This window comes from Salvelinus fontinalis, chromosome 2 (assembly GCF_029448725.1).
Source record: "Salvelinus fontinalis isolate EN_2023a chromosome 2, ASM2944872v1, whole genome shotgun sequence".
Classification (NCBI taxonomy): domain Eukaryota; kingdom Metazoa; phylum Chordata; class Actinopteri; order Salmoniformes; family Salmonidae; genus Salvelinus; species Salvelinus fontinalis.
In genome coordinates, this window is record NC_074666.1 from 96,408,111 (window position 1) to 96,430,198 (window position 22,088).

A 22,088-nucleotide genomic window follows, 5' to 3' on the forward strand; every position below is an offset into this window, starting at 1 on the left:
CTACCTTAACAAACAGTGACTTATTATTATTATTGACAGTTACCATGGAGATGAAATGTCACAACTACATGTTCATGTGATGCATTAAATCACCTGACTGTTTCGATATGTCTGTTAGTAAATGTTTCATAAGAGATCATTAATAATTGAGAACAATATACATTCAAAAATGACTGTGTCTCTGTTTAGTTGTCACTGTGTTAACCACAACCAATATGTTGGATCTCTGTTTAGGGGTCAGTTCTGAAAAAATGAGTCTCTCTGGGGAGAGAGAGGAGGGGGGCCCTGCCCCTAAAAGGCGTCTCTCTGGGGAGAGAGAGGAGGGGGGCCCTGCCCCTAAAAGGCGTCTCTCTGGGGAGAGAGAGGAGGGGGGCCCTGCCCCTAAAAGGCGTCTCTCTGGGGAGAGAGAGGAGGGGGGCCCTGCCTCTAAAAGGTGTCTCTCTGGGGAGAGAGAGGAGGGGGGCCCTGCCCCTAAAAGGCGTCTCTCTGGGGAGAGAGAGGAGGGGGACCCTGCCCCTAAAAGGCGTCTCTCTGGGGAGAGAGAGGAGGGGGGCCCTGCCTCTAAAATGAGTCTCTCTGGGGAGAGAGAGGAGGGGGGCCCTGCCTCTAAAATGAGTCTCTCTGGGGAACATGACACCAAATCTATGAGGTGAGATTACATTTTTTTAAATAACTATTAAGAGTTTATTTCCTAAATGCTATTTACACAATTTTTCACATTTGTTTTTTAATCAGAAATGGTTGCTCTTGGGTACCTTCAATACTACTGTTCTCAGATTTTTAATTCATAGATTTTAGATGTGTATGAAAATGTGATTTTATCAAAATGCTTTATATCCATTGTTTAGCAGGAATGGAATGTTGGTATCCTGTATATTTGACTGTGATATGTGGTTGTCTCACCTACATATCATATGATGACTGCAGTTACTGTAATTCACTCTGAATAAAAGCATCTGCTAAATCAGGGGTTCTCAATCCGGGGTCTGTGGAGGTACTGCAGGGGTTCTCAATCCAGGGTCTGTGGAGGTACTGCAGGGGTTCTCAATCCAGGGTCTGTGGAGGTACTGCAGGGGTTCTCAATCCGGGGTCTGTGGAGGTACTGCAGGGGTTCTCAATCCAGGGTCTGTGGAGGTACTGCAGGGGTTCTCAATCCGGGGTCTGTGGAGGTACTGCAGGGGTTCCACGGCACCCTGACTGTACTCGTTGCAATGTAAGACATTTGATAGAATTTTCACACGACACGACCACTTTGCCTACTCTTAATTATTGCCTAATATAATGGAATGCATGTTTTTTTTACCAATTCTGATCGTTGTTTCTAGCAGAATTTTGACAATATTACCGTTATATCAACACATTCTTCACACCCGTTTAACAACTCTAAATAGCTTTGGCATAGTAGCATCAAGTCCCTTGCCAATAATGTTGCCTACGACGTTACATACAATGTTCATATTCATCGAACACATATTACGCCCCAGATGCCTTCAATTGCCCAATTTATAGCCACGCCCAATTTAGGATTGTTTTTTAACAACGTGATGTTGTGCTCCAAAGGGACAACTTGAAATAACATGATGTAGATAATTAAATAATCAAAAGAAAAACGTGTTTATTATACACTCTTAGAAAAGAAGGTTCCTTATAGAACCAAAAAGGCTTCTATCACTTCCTTAATATATGGAACCACTAAAAGTTATATATATTTTTGGAGTTCTGATCAACGAAAGGTTAATGTTTTGAGGATTTGAACCCAGCAGCCCTCCAGTGGTCAGATCAATTCCACCTGTATTTTCCAGCGCCGGCCAGGGATTCGAACCAGCCACTTTTCGGTCACAGTTCCAACTCCAGCCTGAGTTTCTCTTCAGAAATAAGCATGAGTTAATCTGCCAAAAATTAAGACAAAATGCTATGCAGACATACATGGTATCGCTTGTTATACATAATTACTATACAAAAATCATTGCCAAAAGCACAACACACACTGTTGCATGTAGGTCTATATTATTGATGGATTGATCATATAGAAATATCAAAACATTAATTTTAACTACTCCAAAGCAATTACATGTGGCTCAGGAACCACTGACTCACTGCATTATTCTATAGTATTATCAAGACACCTGCTGTTAACTCTTAACTACTTAGGACAGCTCACCAGGTGTCCTAAATATCTGCCGACTAGGTGGGACTAGAGACTTCATGCATAGCTTTAATGTATACCCATAAGTGTAAAATGTCTTTATTCTCAGCACTTATACAACCAATTTTCTACTCTGAGACACTTTGGCGATAGGGACCCAGATCTCAACATATTGTTATAAAAAACGTATGATGTTTGTTTAACATAATAATAAAAAATGACTATTACTAATGTAACCCGCTGTAAAGACTGGGTTTAGTTGATTGTGTTGCACTGCTCATGTCCGCGTTCTGGAACTGTCCGCGTCCACGTACAGAACTGTCCGCGTCCACGTACAGAACTGTCCGCGTCCCCGTTCGGTGTGGCGCCAAGCATATTGTCCGGTTACGCGCAGAGTTGGCTGAGGTGATCTTGGGGAATAACGACGGAGTTCACTACAGTGTTGAGACACCGAAGTTCAGTGTTCAATTTGCTTTTTTCTTTACGGTCAGGGACAGTATGAGTGTAGCCAGATCCTTTTCACTCTCTATCCTTGTTTCATTTTGTGGTTCACCGGATTCGTCATTTTCATCGAGATGAGGTACAGAACGACGAGCTAGCTAGCCAAGCTAGTCGGTACAGCTCGGTAAGCTAGCTAGCTACTATACCAGCAGCATCCTAGTTAACTTAGCTAACAATACATCATTCTCTCGTTGACGGATGCTGGCTACTGTTAGGGTTGCGAAAGTTCAACTGAGATAGGAACAATAGTACACCTGAACTTGGTTAAAATAATTGTTTAATTCAAAAGTTAATAAATGGCAAATACATTTTTCGTATATACGGGCTCACTGCGCCACCCCGCAGGGTGGGACAAGGAATTGATTTGTTTCTGACAAAGATAGTATTTTATACTCGTGACAGAGATAGTTCCCGCTTCCGAGCCGGCCTGTCAGAGTAGAGACTGGGCGTGGTTTAGACTCACCCAGCCTATCGTTGATGTTGGCACATAAGCTGGTCCCAGCTTCTTCGCGCTTTCTGGTGTCCCTTCATTGTTGCTGTGTAGATTACGCTCCTTCACCCCAGAGACTGGGGTCAGACAGTTTTATAACATTGTCTGAGATATCTGCACCTGTATACATTGTCCACTGTTCTCGCTCAAGGCTAACTACAGCTTCCCAGCTCCTTATCTGAGCTAACCGTTACTTCCAGCACACACACACAGACATCCAGGCGCCCAAACAGTTTGTCAATATCAAATCACATTTGTTATAGTATTCAATCACATATAATATAGTTGCTGATCACGTTTATAGTATTGGGTTATAGTGCATGACTCAGAACCTCACATGTGTTTTTCGTGTGTATAGTTTATCTGTTATTGTCTATTCAGCAGTCTCCTGATTCACCCCCCTCCTGTGTCTCTCTAAGATTAGCACAGTCTCGGTCACACAGTACAGCGCCCACACTACTGATACATTTGTTGCATACACACACATATTTCATACACACACACATTTCAGACTGCTTGTTCATGGTTAGGCCCTGAGCACTGGTAAAAGTGAGAACAATGGAAAATGCAGGTTCACAAGAGTCAGTAATTCAAACTTTAATGCATAAGAAGCCCTACTAGCTTATAGTTAGTTAAGCATGTCAAAAAACCTTATAAAAACCCCACACTACCTCTGTCCGGTTCTCCTCTCTTCACTAGATGGATGGTAACTTTAGTGTTTAACCCCTCTGTGTCCAAGGACCAATCTTTTGAATATTATTTTCAGGGCGCCTCAATAGCAGGTATTGAACACCGGGTAAATAATCACTAGTCAGAACCTCAAACTCAGTATACATTCATTATAAAAAACATCTTAATATCTGATATTGCGAGTAAACAACCTTGGAATAGAAAAGACAAGAGTGCGTCTTCCAGCCCTCCAATAAATTACATCATTCAACCCTCCCGGTTAGTAAATTTACCTCAACATGCCCCAGGAGAAGGCAGAGTAACGACACCAGCCTTTTAGCGGGACTGACTACAACGCTCGCGTCGCTAAATGAATTTCGTTATTAAAAATGACACTGCTCGCACGCGCCAACGAGCGTCTGGAAGTCAGCTCTATTTGTGAAGCAGTTCGCGCTGCATCTCCTCATTGGTTTATAGAAGCAGGTACCCACGTGCCATCTCATTGGTTTATAGAATAAGGTACCCACACGCCATCTCCTCACTGGTTTATAGAAGCAGGTAACCACGTGCCATCTCCTCATTGGTTTATAGAATAAGGTACCCACACGCCATCTCCTCATTGGTTTATAGAAGCAGGTACCCACGTGCCTTCTCCTCATTGGTTTATAGAAGCAGGTACCCACTTACCATCTCCTCATTGGTTTATAGAAGCAGGTACCCACGTGCCATCTCCTCATTGGTTTATAGCAGCAGGTACCCACGTACCATCTCCTCATTGGTTTATAGAAGCAGGTACCCACTTACCATCTCCACATTGGTTTATAGAAGCAGGTATCCACGTGCCATCTCCTCATTGGTTTATAGAAGCAGGTACCCACGTGCCATCTCCTCATTGGTTTATAAAAGCAGGTAACCACGTGCCATCTCCTCATTGGTTTATAGAAGCAGGTACCCACGTGCCATCTCCTCATTGGTTTATAGAAGCAGGTACCCACGTGCCATCTCCTCATTGGTTTATAGAAGCAGGTACCCACGTGCCATCTCATTGGTTTATAGAAGCAGGTACCCACGTGCCATCTCCTCATTGGTTTATAGAAGCAGGTACCCACGTGCCATCTCCTCATTGGTTTATAGAAGCAGGTACCCACGTACCTTCTCCTCATTGGTTTATAGAAGCAGGTACCCACGTGCCTTCTCCTCATTGGTTTATAGAAGCAGGTACCCACGTGCCATCTCCTCATTTAGCAAAAAAATATAAACAGAACTTAACATAAACATAACTTCTTTAAACAATAAAAGCTAATTTACGAACATTTCTGAAAATGGATATATAGCTTTTTGGAATGAAACTCTTCTTATGTTTCCACATCTGAGCTCAGAGTAGATGAGAGATGTAATGTTTGTCTCTGTTGTGTTGAAGTCCAATCAAGCAGGAGAGACCAGCCTCCCCTGTACCCAGCTGTGTGTCCATGAAGAGTGACAAGTCTATGAATCCTCCTCCAGAGTTTAGAGAGGGGGACTTTCCTACTGAACAAAGGTAAGAAGAACTCATGGGTCATGGTCAGTGAGTTAAACAACACTGTCTCTAGTCATTTCTCCTCTCCCATTTCCCCATTTATTGTTGTTTTCATAATCCATAGGCTAATCCTTTTGTCCATTTTCATAGTCCTAAAACAATATTAAACAAACACAACATTCCCTCCCTCCCTGTGTGTGTGTGTGTGTGTGTGTGTGTGTGTGTGTGTGTGTGTGTGTGTGTGTGTGTGTGTGTGTGTGTGTGTGTGCACTCCCTGGATGAGGAGATGTAATCTCTATCCTGATTGCCTTGTCACTTTTACCCCTACCTACATGTACATATTACCTCAATTACCTAAACTACCTGGTACCCTGCACATTGACTCAGTACTGGTACTCCTTATAGTCTCATTATTACCTCAACTACCTGGTACCCCTGCACATTGACTCAGTACTGGTACTCCTTATAGTCTCATTATTACCTCAACTACCTGGTACCCCTGCACATTGACTCAGTACTGGTACTCCTTATAGTCTCATTATTACCTCAACTACCTGGTACCCCTGCACATTGACTCAGTACTGGTACTCCTTATAGTCTCATTATTACCTCAACTACCTGGTACCCCTGCACATTGACTCAGTACTGGTACTCCTTATAGTCTCATTATTACCTCAACTACCTGGTACCCCTGCACATTGACTCAGTACTGGTACTCCTTATAGCCTCATTATTACCTCAACTACCTGGTACCCTGCACATTGACTCAGTACTGGTACTCCTTATAGTCTCATTATTACCTCAACTACCTGGTACCCAAGTACATTGACTCAGTACTGGTACTCCTTATAGTCTCATTATTACCTCAACTACCTGGTACCCCTGCACATTGACTCAGTACTGGTACTCCTTATAGTCTCATTATTACCTCAACTACCTGGTACCCCTGCACATTGACTCAGTACTGGTACTCCTTATAGCCTCATTATTACCTCAACTACCTGGTACCCTGCACATTGACTCAGTACTGGTACTCCTTATCATCTCATTATTACGGTCGGTCACATTTGAGAGTGAGGCAAATATATAGCATTTTGTGGGGGAAAACATGATTATTTGTCCCTCTGAAATGAAAACATCAAGTGATTCTTAAACAAATACATGTCTGTCATTGAACAACCCCATGCCGTGATTAGATAGTGGAAAACACACCAATCTCTTTCAGAAATGCTTTAAACAATAAAAGTTAATTTACGAACATTTCTGAAAATGGATATATAGCTTTTTGGAATGAAACTCTTCTGATGTTTCCCCATCTGAGCTCAGAGTAGATGAGAGATGTAATGTTTGTCTCTGTTGTGTTGAAGCCCAATCAAGCAGGAGAGACCAGCCTCCCCTGTACCCAGCTGTGTGTCCATGAAGAGTGACCGGTCAATGGAGCGACCTATAATGTTTAGAGAGGGAGACTTTTCTACTGAACAAAGGTAAGAAGAACTCATGGGTCATGGTCAGTGAGTTAAACAACACTGTCTCTAGTCATTTCTCCTCTCCCATTTTCCCAATTCTTTTGGTTGTTTTCATAATCCATAGGCTAATCCTTTTGTCCATTTTCATAGTCCTAAAACAATATTAAACAAACACAACATTCCCTCCCTGTGTGTGTGTGTGTGTGTGTGTGTGTGTGTGTGTGTGTGTGTGTGTGTGTGTGTGTGTGTGTGTGTGTGTGTGTGTGTGTGTGTGTGTGTGTGTGTGTGTGTGTGTGTGTGTGTGTGTGTGTGTGTACTCTCTGGATGAGGAGGTGTAATCTCATGTTTTGTCCACAGAAACCAACAGGAGAGATCAGAGTCAGAGATTCTCAGTGGTCAGTCTTCCCAGAGTCATCAAACAGACCTGGCCTCCATATTCAGTGTATGTGGTCCTGTTATATTCATTTGTTTTTGTTTACCTCAAGTAAAGTTGATCTGTCAATCATTCATTAATGTGTTAATGAGAAAGCATTTATTCTCTTGCTTAACTTATTTTATTTATTTATTTCAGTTGCTTGAAGAGAAAATTATGACATTTGTGAAGAACGAGCTGAAGATGTTCAAGAGGATTCTTAGTCCAGAACTCCCAGAAGGCTTTGAGAGTCAGAAGCAGGATAAGGAAGTGGTGGATGCTGAAGATGAGAAGCAGGAGAGCAGTGCCAGAGAGGGGGCTCTGAAGATCACACTGCACGTCCTGAGGAAAATGAAGCAGAAGGAGCTTGCTGACACACTGGAGAAATGTAAGATCTGTCTGCCTCATGTTGAATGCTGTTTTATAACATTTAAAAGCTGTAGCTAAAGTACAGCTAAAGTAGCTGTGTAACGCAATGATATTGTAGCAGCCTTAACTAGAGGTCGACCGATTCTGATTTTTCAACGCAGATACCGATACCGATTATTGGACGACCAAAAAAGCCGATACATTTTTTTGTACATTTACTTGTAATAATGACAATTACGACAATACTGAATGAACACTTATTTTAACTTAATATAATACATCAATAAAATCAATCTTGCCTCAAGTAAATAATGAAACATGTTCAATTTGGTTTAAATAATGCAAAAACAAAGTGTTGGAGAAGAAAGTAAAAGTGCAATATGTGCCATGTAAGAAAGCTAACGTTTCAGTTCCTTGCTCAGAACATGAGAACATATGAAAGCTGGTGGTTCCTTTTAACATGAGTCTTCAATATTCCCAGGTAAGAAGTTTTAGGTTGTAGTTATTATAGGAATTATAGGACTATTTCCCTCTATACCATTTGTATTTCATTAACCTTTGACTATTGGATGTTCTTATAGGCACTTTAGTATTGCCAGTGTAACAGTATAGCTTCCGTGCCTCTCCTCGCTCCTCCCTGGGCTCGAACCAGGAACACAACGACAACAGCCACCCTCGAAGCAGCGTTACCCATGCAGAGCAAGGGGAACAACCACTCCAAGTCTCAGAGCGAGTGACGTTTGAAACGCTATTAGCACGCGCTAACTAGCTGGCCATTTCACTTCGGTTACACCAGCCTCATCTCGGGAGTTGATAGGCTTGAAGTCATAAACAGCGCAATGCTTGACGCACAACGAAGAGCTGCTGGCAAAACGCACGAAAGTGCTGTTTGAATGAATGTTTACGCGCCTGCTTCTGCCTACCACCACTCAGTCAGATACTTAGATGCTTGTATGCTCAGTCAGATTATATATATTATCTAGCAGGACACGCTAGATAATATCTAGTAATATCATCAACCATGTGTAGTTAACTAGTGGTTATGATTGATTGATTGTTTTTTATAAGATAAGTTTAATGCTAGCTAGCAACTTACCTTGGCTTACTGCATTCGCGTAACAGGCAGTCTCCTTGTGGAGTGCAACGAGAGGCAGGCAGGTCGTTATTGCGTTGGACTAGTTAACCTGAAGGTTGCAATATTGGATCCCCCGAGCTGACAAGGTGAAAATCTGTTGTTCTGCCCCTGAACGAGGCAGTTAACCCACCGTTCCTAGGCCGTCATTGAAAATAAGAATGTGTTCTTAACTGACTTGCCAAGTTAAATAAAGAATAAAAAAATAAAACATCGGTGTCCAAAAATACAAATTTTCCGATTGTTATGAAAACTTGAAATCGGCCCTAATTAATCGGCCATTCCGATTAATCGGTCGACCTCTAGCCTTAACACAACACCTAGTGACCTCATCAAGTAGCAGCAGGGATGTGTTGTGGTGATTAATTTAGAGAGAGAGGGAGAGAGAGAACATTAATAATACCATCAATAATACCAATAATAATATAATCAGTCACACCAGTCTGTAATGCATTATGAAAACATTTACACATGTATACAGTCAGTTAAGAGAATAAATGATTATAATTTAAAACTTTATAACAGTCCTACAATACTGTAGGCATTAAAACAGACGTAATATTAATATCCTCTTGTGGTATTTCTAGATTCAGATGAGCTTGCTGTGATTTGCCAACGTGAACTCAAATCTAATCTAAAGAAGAAGTTTCAATGTGTATTTGAGGGGATCGCTAAACAAGGAAACCCAACACTTCTCAATAAGATCTACACAGAGCTCTACATCACAGAGGGTGGAACAGGAGAGGTCAATAATGAACATGAGCTGAGACAGATTGAGACAACAACCAGGAAACAAGCAAGACCAGAGACTGCAATCAAATGTAACGACATCTTCAAACCCTTAACTGGACAAGACAAACGTATCAGAACTGTGCTGACAAAGGGAGTCGCTGGCATTGGAAAAACAGTCTCTGTGCAGAAGTTCATTCTGGATTGGGCTGAAGGAAAAGCAAATCAGGATGTCCAATTTGTAATTTCATTCCCTTTCCGGGAGCTGAATTTGATGAAAGAGGACAAACACACTTTCATTGAACTTCTCAATCACTTCTCAATGGAAACCAAACAATCAAGAATCTCCAACTACAACAAGTACAAAGTTCTGTTCATCTTTGATGGTCTGGATGAGTGCCGACTGCCCCTAGACTTCCAGAAGAACAAGATCTGTTGGGACATCACAAAGTCAACCTCAGTGGATGTTCTGCTGACAAATCTCATCAAGGGAAATCTGCTTCCCTCTGCTCTCATCTGGATAACTACCCGACCTGCAGCAGCCAATAAGATCCCTTCAGAGTGTGTTGACCAGGTGACAGAGGTACGAGGGTTCAATGACCCACAGAAGGAGGAGTACTTCAGGAAGAGATTCAGTGATGAGGACCTGGCCAGCAGAATCATCTCACACATAAAGACATCAAGGAGCCTCCACATCATGTGCCACATTCCAGTCTTCTGTTGGATTTCTGCAATAGTCCTTGAACACATGCTGGAACATAAGAGAGAAGAGATGCCCAAGACTCTGACTGAGATGTACACACACCTTGTGGTGTTTCATACCAAACAGAAGAATGAAAAGTATCTTGGGAAAGAAGAGACAGGTCCACACTGGAATAAAGAGAGCATTCTGTCACTGGGAAAACTGGCTTTTCAACAGCTTGTGAATGGCAATCTGATTTTCTATGAAGAAGACCTGAAAGAGGCTGGCATTGATGTAAATGAAGCCTCGGTGTACTCAGGATTGTGCACACAGCTCTTTAAAGAGGAATGTGGGCTGTACCAGGACAAGGTGTACTGCTTTGTTCATCTGAGCATTCAGGAGTTTCTGGCTGCTGTATATGTGTTCCTCTCATTCATCAGCAACAATGATAATCTAATGGACAAACTGCAAACAAAGTCCAGCATCTTTTCTTTGCTGTTCAGAGACAATGCTGAAGTTACTTTCTACAAGAGTGCTGTGGATAAAGCCTTACAAAGTGAGACGGGAAACTTGGACCTTTTCCTCCGCTTCCTTCTGGGCCTTTCACTGGAGTCCAATCAGAAGCACTTACAAGGTCTACTGACAAAGACAAGAAGCAGCTCAAAGAGCCATGAAGAAACAGTCAAGTACATCAAGGAGAAGATCAGGGAGAATCCTTCTCCAGAGAGGTGCATAAATCTGTTCCACTGTCTGAATGAACTGAATGACCATTCTCTAGTGGAGGAGATCCAAAGCTACCTGAGCTCAGGAAGTCTCTCTAGAGCCAACCTGTCACCTGCACAGTGGTCAGCTCTGGTCTTTGTGTTGCTGACTTCAGAAAAGGAGCTGGATGTGTTTGACCTGAAGAAATACTCCAGATCAGAGGAAGGTCTTCTGAGGCTGCTGCCAGTGGTCAAAGCCTCCAGAGCTGCTCTGTGAGTACATAACATGACATATAAGAACTAATCATCAGGAAGAAATATTCAGTTTAGAGAAAAATATGCATAATAATATGTGTATAATAGTATATTGAAAAACATATTGAATAAATGCATTGATTTTCACATTAGTATAAATTATGACCATACAATTCTAGGAGACGGAAGATGAATCTATATGTTGTTTGAGAGAATAAACCAAATACATCTGCCATTGTCCTTCTACACTACTGGTGTTAAATTAACAGTGTGTTTGTGAAGTCATGATGATCTCTTTGCAGGTTGTCAGGCTGTCTAGTCACAGAGGAAGGCTGTGCTTCTCTGGTCTCAGCTCTGAAGTCAAACCCCTCACACCTGAGAGAGCTGGACCTGAGTAACAATGACCTGAAGGATTCAGGAGTGGAGCTGCTCTCTGCTGGACTGGAGGATCCACACTGCAGACTGGAGAAACTCAAGTATGTAGAGGGTTTATGTCAATGTTCATATCAGACATGACTTATCAGGCTAGTTAAGACAAACATTCTTACCACCACTTGGACAAAGTTATGTGTGTGTGTGTGTGTGTGTGTGTGTGTGTGTGTGTGTGTGTGTGTGTGTGTGTGTGTGTGTGTGTGTGTGTCCAGTGTGTGTCCAGTGTGTGTGTGTCCTCTCAAACACAAACTGGACACACACAATAGACACAAACACACACACGCTGGACATACAAACACACACACGCTGGACTCACAAACACACACACACACACACACACACACACACACACACACACACACACACACACACACACACACACACACACACACACACACACACACACACACACACACACACAGCTGTTGCCCAATACCTTGCACAGCAGTCGTTTCACCACAGGAAGCTGGGGTTGTTACAGGTAATGAACTGGATATTCTATGTTCATTATCACACATCAGTCACACTTACAAAAGGGTTCATTGATCATTATATTGAAAAACATATTGAATCAGTGCATTGATGTTCACATTAGTATAACATGTTGACCATACAATTCAAGGAGACAGAAGATGAATCTATATGTTGTTTGAGAGAATTAACCAAATGCATCTGCCATTGTCCTTCTGCGCTACTGGTGTTAAATTAACAGTGTGTTTGTGAAGTCATGATGATCTCTTTGTCAGGCTGTCAGGCTGTGGAGTCACAGAGGAAGGCTGTGCTTCTCTGGTCTCAGCTCTGAGGTCAAACCCCTCACACCTGAGAGAGCTGGATCTGAGTAACAATGACCTGAAGGATTCAGGAGTGAAGCTGCTCTCTGCTGGACTGGGGAATCCCCACTGTAAACTGGAGACTCTGAGGTCAGTATTCCTGTAGTTGGTCAACAAGTGATAACTGTTCACCAGATCCACATGTGTTTACCAGACACACATAGTCCACACCATATGTGTTTGGACAGTAAAGCTTGCAGTTTTAAATGTGGTGTTATGCTCCAGCATTTTGGATTTGAGATAGAATGTTTCATATTAGGTGACAGTACAGAATGTCACCTTTAATTTGAGGTTAATGTTGAGAGGTTAGTATGTTTTGTAGTAGCCTCTGTTATTGGTAATGGTGAGAGGTTAGTATGTTTTGTTGTAGCCTCTGTTATTGGTAATGGTGAGAGGTTAGCATGTTTTGTTGTAGTCTCTGTTATTGGTGATGGTGAGAGGTTAGCATGTTTTGTTGTAGTGTCTGTTATTGGTAATGGTGAGAGGTTAGCATGTTTTGTTGTAGCCTCTGTTATTGGTAATGGTGAGAGGTTAGCATGTTTTGTTGTAGTCTCTGTTATTGGTAATGGTGAGAGGTTAGTATGTTTTGTTGTAGTCTCTATTATTGGTAATGGTGAGAGGTTAGCATATTTTGTTGTAGCCTCTGTTATTGGTAATGGTGACAGGTTAGCATGTTTTGTTGTAGCCTCTGTTATTGGTAATGGTAAGAGGTTAGCATGTTTTGTTGTAGTCTCTGTTATTGGTAATTGTGAGAGATTAGTGTATTTTGTTGTAGCCTCTGTTATTGGTGATGGTGAGAGGTTAGCATGTTTTGTTGTAGCCTCTGTTATTGGTGATGGTGAGAGGTTAGCATGTTTTGTTGTAGCCTCTGTTATTGGTGATGGTGAGAGGTTAGCATGTTTTGTTGTAGCCTCTGTTATTGGTAATGGTGAGAGGTTAGCATGTTTTGTTGTAGTCTCTGTTATTGGTAATGGTGAGAGGTTAGTATGTTTTGTTGTAGTCTCTATTATTGGTAATGGTGAGAGGTTAGCATGTTTTGTTGTAGCCTCTGTTATTGGTAATGGTGACAGGTTAGCATGTTTTGTTGTAGCCTCTGTTATTGGTAATGTTAAGAGGTTAGCATGTTTTGTTGTAGTCTCTGTTATTGGTAATGGTGAGAGGTTAGTATATTTTGTTGTAGCCTCTGTTATTGGTTATGGTGTGAGGTTAGCATGTTTTGTTGTAGCCTCTGTTATTGGTAATGGTGAGAGGTTAGCATGTTTTGTTGTAGCCTCTGTTATTGGTAATGGTGAGAGGTTAGCATGTTTTGTTGTAGCCTCTTATTGGTGATGGTGAGAGGTTAGCATGTTTTGTTGTAGCCTCTGTTATTGGTAATGGTGAGAGGTTAGCATGTTTTGTTGTAGCCTCTGTTATTGGTAATGGTGAGAGGTTAGCATGTTTTGTTGTAGCCTCTGTTATTGGTAATGGTGAGAGGTTAGCATGTTTTGTTGTAGCCTCTGTTATTGGTAATGGTGAGAGGTTAGCATGTTTTGTTGTAGCCTCTTATTGGTGATGGTGAGAGGTTAGCATGTTTTGTTGTAGCCTCTTATTGGTGATGGTGAGAGGTTAGCATGTTTTGTTGTAGCCTCTTATTGGTAATGGTGAGAGGTTAGCATGTTTTGTTGTAGCCTCTGTTATTGGTAATGGTGAGAGGTTAGCATGTTTTGTTGTAGCCTCTGTTATTGGTAATGGTGAGAGGTTAGCATGTTTTGTTGTAGCCTCTGTTATTGGTAATGGTGAGAGGTTAGCATGTTTTGTTGTAGCCTCTGTTATTGGTGATGGTGAGAGGTTAGCATGTTTTGTTGTAGCCTCTGTTATTGGTAATGGTGAGAGGTTAGCATGTTTTGTTGTAGCCTCTGTTATTGGTAATGGTGAGAGGTTAGCATGTTTTGTTGTAGCCTCTTATTGGTGATGGTGAGAGGTTAGCATGTTTTGTTGTAGCCTCTGTTATTGGTAATGGTGAGAGGTTAGCATGTTTTGTTGTAGCCTCTGTTATTGGTAATGGTGAGAGGTTAGCATGTTTTGTTGTAGCCTCTGTTATTGGTAATGGTGAAAGGTTAGCATGTTTTGTTGTAGTCTCTGTTATTGGTAATGGTGAAAGGTTAGCATGTTTTGTTGTAGCCTCTGTGTAACGGAATCCGAAGAGGAGGAGCAAGGATTCGACCAAAATGCAGCGTTGGAATAGGACATAATGAGTTTATTAAAGTAAGAAGGAAAAACACGAAAACACTTTAACAAACTACAAAACAACATACGACGTAGACTGACCTGAACATAAGAACTTACATGAAACGAAGAACTCACGAACAGGAAAATGACTACACAAAAGAACGACCAAACAAACCGAAACAGTCCCGTGTGGCGCGACAAACACAGACACAGGAGACAACCACCCACAACAATCAATGTGAAAAGACCTACCTTAATATGGCTCTCAATCAGAGGAAATGAAAACCACCTGCCTCTAATTGAGAACCATATCAGGTCACCCTTTACCAACATAGAAACACATAACATAGACTGCCCACCCAAACTCACGCCCTGACCGACTAACACATACAAAAACTAACAGAAAACAGGTCAGGAACGTGACACTCTGTTATTGGTAATGGTGAGAGGTTAGCATGTTTTGTTGTAGTCTCTGTTATTGGTAATGGTGAGAGGTTAGCATGTTTTGTTGTAGCCTCTGTTATTGGTAATGGTGAGAGGTTAGCATGTTTTGTTGTAGTCTCTGTTATTGGTAATGGTGAGAGGTTAGCATGTTTTGTTGTAGCCTCTGTTATTGGTAATGGTGAGAGGTTAGCATGTTTTGTTGTCGCCTCTGTTATTGGTAATGGTGAGAGGTTAGCATGTTTTGTTGTAGCCTCTGTTATTGGTAATGGTGAGAGGTTAGCATGTTTTGTTGTCGCCTCTGTTATTGGTAATGGTGAGAAGTTAGTATGTTTTGTTGTAGTCTCTGTTATTGGTAATGGTGAGAGGTTAGCATGTTTTGTTGTAGTCTCTGTTATTGGTAATGGTGAGAGGTTAGCATGTTTTGTTGTAGCCTCTGTTATTGGTAATGGTGAGAGGTTAGCATGTTTTGTTGTAGCCTATGTATCTTTCTCACTCATTATTATTCATGTTTCATTCATAATTTATCTTAATCATGGCATCATCAGGATTGATTTAGTAGTGTTTAGAAACATGTTATCTATTCACTTATAAAGAAAATTACTCCAGTCATCATCCACCATTGAGTTTCTATTGTGCAAAACACAACCCAAAACAAACTGCAAATGTGTCAATGTCACCTCATATAAAACATTTGATCTGAAATCCAAAATGTTGGAGTATAGAGCAACATTTAAAATGTTAGCTTCACTGTCATTATAGATATGGTGTGGACTGTATACTCAATACAATCTAAATCTGATACCTCACTGTCAAAATAGATATGGTGTGGACTGTTTACTCAATACAATCTAAATCTGATACCTCACTGTCTGTCGTTTGACTGATACTGCTTTTTAAACTGGTCTGGTCAGTCTTCTCAAATATTTGTACTACACATTTTTCTCTCTCCAAGCAACACTTTGATAATTTGTCATTTCAAATAATGAAACATCCATTTATGAATAGATATGGCAGGTTTCAGGACACAGATATATCTGAATATGTTAAAAAATATACTGCCACTATTTTCACCACCAAAGAATAGCAGTGTGATTTTAATATGATTTGACTCTTTGTCAGGCTTTCAGGCTGTCTAGTCACAGAGGAAGGCTGTGCTTCTCTGGTCTCAGCTCTGGAGTCAAACCCCTCACACCTGAGAGAGCTGGATCTGAGTAACAATGACCTGAAGGATTCAGGAGTGAAGCTGGTCTCTGCTGTACTGGGGCATCCCCACTGTAAACTGGAGACTCTGAGGTCAGTATTCCTGTAGTTGGTCAACAAGTGATAACTGTTCACCAGATCCACATGTGTTTACCAGACACACATAGTCCACACCATATGTGTTTGGACAGTGAAGCTTACAGTTTTACATTTGGTGCTCTGCTCCAGCATTTTGGATTTGAGATAGAATGTTTCATATTAGGCGACAGTATAGAATGTCACGTTTTATTTAAAGGTATTCATACATATATATTTTACAGTTTAGAAATGAAATCACTTTATGTATCATGTTCTCCCATTTGAATAAGTCTTTATTTTTTGGACAAATTCACTTATATTGTATTAAAGTAGTCATAAGTTTAGTATTTGGTCCCATATTCCACTTTGCCTGCAGTGATTATATCAAGCTTGTGATTCTACTAACTTGTTGAATGTATTTGCAGTTTGTCTTGGTTGTGTTTTGGATGTTTTTCCTAATAGAAACTGAATGGTGAATAATGTCCTGTCATTTTGGAGTCACTTCACTTGTATTGTCAGAAAGAATAGAAGATGTTTCTGAACACTTCTGTTATGGGTTTAAGATGGCACAGTGATGCCATCTGTTGGTAAATGTTCATTACTGCAACTCATGTGTTTTAGCGGTGTGCTTGAGATACCCGGATGGATTGTGATGTACGGAACAAGACTGGTTACTCGCATCAATGCCTCCTCATTTAACATTTAAACACATGTGAATGTTTCCATGATTATGAATCAGCAATGAATTGTGAATGAGAAAGTTACAGAGGAACAAAAATCAGACGCCCTCTGTTATTGGTAATGGTGAGAGGTTAGCATGTTTTGTTGTAGCCTCTGTTATTGGTAATGGTGAGAGGTTAGTATGTTTTGTTGTAGCCTCTGTTATTGGTAATGGTGAGAGGTTAGCATGTTTTGTTTTAGCCTCTGTTATTGGTAATGGTGAGAGGTTAGCATGTTTTGTTTTAGCCTCTGTTATTGGTAATGGTGAGAGGTTAGCATGTTTTGTTGTAGTCTCTGTTATTGGTTATGGTGAGAGGTTAGCATGTTTTGTTGTAGCCTCTGTTATTGGTAATGGTGAGAGGTTAGCATGTTTTGTTGTAGCCTCTGTTATTGGTATGGTGAGAGGTTAGTATGTTTTGTTGTAGTCTCTATTATTGGTAATGGTGAGAGGTTAGCATGTTTTGTTGTAGCCTCTGTTATTGGTAATGGTGAGAGGTTAGCATGTTTTGTTGTAGCCTCTGTTATTGGTAATGGTGAGAGGTTAGCATGTTTTGTTTTAGCCTCTGTTATTGGTAATGGTGAGAGGTTAGCATGTTTTGTTGTAGTCTCTGTTATTGGTAATGGTGAGAGGTTAGCATGTCTTGTTGTAGTCTCTGTTATTGGTAATGGTGAGAGGTTAGCATGTTTTGTTGTAGCCTCTGTTATTGGTAATGGTGAGAGGTTAGTATGTTTTGTTGTAGTCTCTGTTATTGGTTATGGTGAGAGGTTAGCATGTTTTGTTGTAGCCTCTGTTATTGGTTATGGTGAGAGGTTAGCATGTTTTGTTGTAGCCTCTGTTATTGGTATGGTGAGAGGTTAGTATGTTTTGTTGTAGTCTCTATTATTGGTAATGGTGAGAGGTTAGCATGTTTTGTTGTAGCCTCTGTTATTGGTTATGGTGAGAGGTTAGCATGTTTTGTTGTAGCCTCTGTTATTGGTAATGGTGAGAGGTTAGCATGTTTTGTTGTAGCCTCTGTTATTGGTAATGGTGAGAGGTTAGCATGTTTTGTTGTAGCCTCTGTTATTGGTAATGGTGAGAGGTTAGCATGTTTTGTTGTAGCCTCTGTTATTGGTAATGGTGAGAGGTTAGTATGTTTTGTTGTGGTCTCTGTTATTGGTAATGGTGAGAGGTTAGCATGTTTTGTTGTAGCCTCTGTTATTGGTAATGGTGAGAGGTTAGCATGTTTTGTTGTGGTCTCTGTTATTGGTAATGGTGAGAGGTTAGTATGTTTTGTTGTGGTCTCTGTTATTGGTAATGGTGAGAGGTTAGTATGTTTTGTTGTGGTCTCTGTTATTGGTAATGGTGAGAGGTTAGCATGTTTTGTTGTAGCCTCTGTTATTGGTAATGGTGAGAGGTTAGTATGTTTTGTTGTGGTCTCTGTTATTGGTAAAGGTGAGAGGTTAGTATGTTTTGTTGTGGTCTCTGTTATTGGTAATGGTGAGAGGTTAGTATGTTTTGTTGTAGCCTCTGTTATTGGTAATGGTGAGAGGTTAGTATGTTTTGTTGTAGTCTCTGTTATTGGTAATGGTGAGAGGTTAGCATGTTTTGTTGTAGCCTCTGTTATTGGTTATGGTGAGAGGTTAGCATGTTTTGTTGTAACCTCTGTTATTGGTTATGGTGAGAGGTTAGCATGTTTTGTTGTAACCTCTGTTATTGGTAATGGTGAGAGGTTAGCATGTTTTGTTGTAATCTCTGTTATTGGTAATGGTGAGAGGTTAGCATGTTTTGTTGTGTCCTCTGTTATTGGTAATGGTGAGAGGTTAGTATGTTTTGTTGTAGTCTCTGTTATTGGTAATGGTGAGAGGTTAGCATGTTTTGTTGTAGTCTCTGGTATTGGTAATGGTGAGAGGTTAGCATGTTTTGTTGTAGTCTCTGTTATTGGTAATGGTGAGAGGTTAGCATGTTTTGTTGTGTCCTCTGTTATTGGTAATGGTGAGAGGTTAGCATGTTTTGTTGTAGCCTCTGTTATTGGTTATGGTGAGAGGTTAGCATGTTTTGTTGTAACCTCTGTTATTGGTTATGGTGAGAGGTTAGCATGTTTTGTTGTAACCTCTGTTATTGGTAATGGTGAGAGGTTAGCATGTTTTGTTGTAATCTCTGTTATTGGTAATGGTGAGAGGTTAGCATGTTTTGTTGTGTCCTCTGTTATTGGTAATGGTGAGAGGTTAGTATGTTTTGTTGTAGTCTCTGTTATTGGTAATGGTGAGAGGTTAGCATGTTTTGTTGTAGTCTCTGGTATTGGTAATGGTGAGAGGTTAGCATGTTTTGTTGTAGTCTCTGTTATTGGTAATGGTGAGAGGTTAGCATGTTTTGTTGTGTCCTCTGTTATTGGTAATGGTGAGAGGTTAGCATGTTTTGTTGTAGCCTCTGTTATTGGTAATGGTGAGAGGTTAGCATGTTTTGTTGTAGTCTCTGTTATTGGTAATGGTGAGAGGTTAGCATGTTTTGTTGTGTCCTCTGTTATTGGTAATGGTGAGAGGTTAGCATGTTTTGTTGTAGCCTCTGTTATTGGTAATGGTGAGAGGTTAGCATGTTTTGTTGTAGCCTCTGTTATTGGTAATGGTGAGAGGTTAGCATGTTTTGTTGTAGCCTCTGTTATTGGTAATGGTGAGAGGTTAGCATGTTTTGTTGTAGTCTCTGTTATTGGTAATGGTGAGAGGTTAGCATGTTTTGTTGTAGCCTCTGTTATTGGTAATGGTGTGGAAATACGGTTTAGTCAACGTTGTGCAACTGGATCATAGTCGTTGTGTCATTTTAAGTTAACATTGGTAGCAGAAGATGGCTAATAACTACAATGTGCCACCTCGCTTCCACGAGAAGATGTTGTATGAAAGTTGGGAAAATAACCTTGGAATCTGGACACTGGTTACTAATCTGGTCCAGAAAAAGCAGTTTGGTGGTATTATCGCTGGAAGGAAGAGTGAGAGATACAGCACTGGAAATATCCCTGGAGGATTTGAACAAGGATGACGGTATGGGAACTTTGATCACAGCACTGGAAATATCCCTGGAAGATTTGAACAAGGATGACGGTATGCGTCTTTGATCACAGCACTGTATTCTGTGTTTCTTAAAGAAGAGAAAGGCCTACGAGGCATATTCACACTCTGACAGTGTTACTTGAGACATTTCGGTTGCAATGACGGACAACATAATTGATTTCGAAACAGAGCTACAATAGGATTTGCAAGTACGACATGGTTCTCCTGGATGCAGTGTTAGATTTCAAGTTGCTAGATACTGTCTGTCTGGATGATAGAGACATGGTTCTCCTGGATGCAGTGTTAGTTTTCAAGTTGCTAGATACTGTCTGTCTGGATGATAGGGACATGGTTCTCCTGGATGCAGTGTTAGATTTCAAGTTGCTAGATACTGTCTGTCTGGATGGTAGAGACATGGTTCTCCTGCAGTGTTAGTTTTCAAGTTGCTAGATACTGTCTGTCTGGATGGTAGGGACATGGTTCTCCTGCAGTGTTAGATTTCAAGTTGCTAGATACTGTCTGTCTGGATGGTAGGGACATGGTTCTCCTGGATGCAGTGTTAGATTTCAAGTTGCTAGATACTGTCTGTCTGGATGGTAGAGACATGGTTCTCCTGCAGTGTTAGATTTCAAGTTGCTAGATACTGTCTGTCTGGATGGTAGGGACATGGTTCTCCTGCAGTGTTAGATTTCAAGTTGCTAGATACTGTCTGTCTGGATGATAGAGACATGGTTCTCCTGCAGTGTTAGATTTCAAGTTGCTAGATACTGTCTGTCTGGATGGTAGAGACATGGTTCTCCTGCAGTGTTAGATTTCAAGTTGCTAGATACTGTCTGTCTGGACGGTAGAGACATGGTTCTCCTGGATGCAGTGTTAGATTTCAAGTTGCTAGATACTGTCTGTCTGGATGGTAGGGACATGGTTCTCCTGCAGTGTTAGATTTCAAGTTGCTAGATACTGTCTGTCTGGATGGTAGGGACATGGTTCTCCTGGATGCAGTGTTAGCTTTCAAGTTGCTAGATACTGTCTGTCTGGATGGTAGAGACATGGTTCTCCTGCAGTGTTAGATTTCAAGTTGCTAGATACTGTCTGTCTGGATGGTAGGGACATGGTTCTCCTGCAGTGTTAGATTTCAAGTTGCTAGATACTGTCTGTCTGGATGGTAGGGACATGGTTCTCCTGCAGTGTTAGATTTCAAGTTGCTAGATACTGCCTGTCTGGATGGTAGGGACATGGTTCTCCTGCAGTGTTAGATTTCAAGTTGCTAGATACTGTCTGTCTGGATGGTAGGGACATGGTTCTCCTGCAGTGTTAGATTTCAAGTTGCTAGATACTGTCTGTCTGGATGGTAGGGACATGGTTCTCCTGCAGTGTTAGATTTCAAGTTGCTAGATACTGTCTGTCTGGACGGTAGAGACATGGTTCTCCTGCAGTGTTAGCTTTCAAGTTGCTAGATACTGCCTGTCTGGATGGTAGGGACATGGTTCTCCTGGATGCAGTGTTAGATTTCAAGTTGCTAGATACTGTCTGTCTGGACGGTAGAGACATGGTTCTCCTGCAGTGTTAGATTTCAAGTTGCTAGATACTGTCTGTCTGGATGATAGAGACATGGTTCTCCTGGATGCAGTGTTAGATTTCAAGTTGCTAGATACTGTCTGTCTGGATGATAGAGACATGGTTCTCCTGCAGTGTTAGTTTTCAAGTTGCTAGATACTGTCTGTCTGGATGGTAGAGACATGGTTCTCCTGGATGCAGTGTTAGATTTCAAGTTGCTAGATACTGTCTGTCTGGACGGTAGAGACATGGTTCTCCTGGATGCAGTGTTAGATTTCAAGTTGCTAGATACTGTCTGTCTGGACGGTAGAGACATGGTTCTCCTGCAGTGTTAGCTTTCAAGTTGCTAGATACTGTCTGTCTGGATGGTAGGGACATGGTTCTCCTGCAGTGTTAGATTTCAAGTTGCTAGATACTGTCTGTCTGGATGGTAGAGACATGGTTCTCCTGCAGTGTTATATTTCAAGTTGCTAGATACTGTCTGTCTGGATGATAGAGACATGGTTCTCCTGCAGTGTTAGCTTTCAAGTTGC

At 41.2% G+C, this 22,088-nt stretch overlaps 1 protein-coding gene across 1 annotated transcript in view; it reads left to right on the forward strand.

Moving 5' to 3' along the window:
• Positions 1 to 22,088, forward strand: part of LOC129868491 (NACHT, LRR and PYD domains-containing protein 3-like) — a 47,568-nt gene that overhangs the window by 5,846 nt on the left and 19,634 nt on the right. The window contains exons 2-10 of the mRNA XM_055942522.1: positions 235 to 649; positions 5,227 to 5,343; positions 6,690 to 6,806; positions 7,146 to 7,230; positions 7,360 to 7,588; positions 9,289 to 11,086; positions 11,371 to 11,544; positions 12,247 to 12,420; positions 16,102 to 16,275. Of these exons, the coding sequence (XP_055798497.1) occupies positions 252 to 649; positions 5,227 to 5,343; positions 6,690 to 6,806; positions 7,146 to 7,230; positions 7,360 to 7,588; positions 9,289 to 11,086; positions 11,371 to 11,544; positions 12,247 to 12,420; positions 16,102 to 16,275 (3,266 nt within the window). The 5' untranslated portion in view covers positions 235 to 251. The remainder of the gene's footprint in view (positions 1 to 234; positions 650 to 5,226; positions 5,344 to 6,689; positions 6,807 to 7,145; positions 7,231 to 7,359; positions 7,589 to 9,288; positions 11,087 to 11,370; positions 11,545 to 12,246; positions 12,421 to 16,101; positions 16,276 to 22,088) is intronic.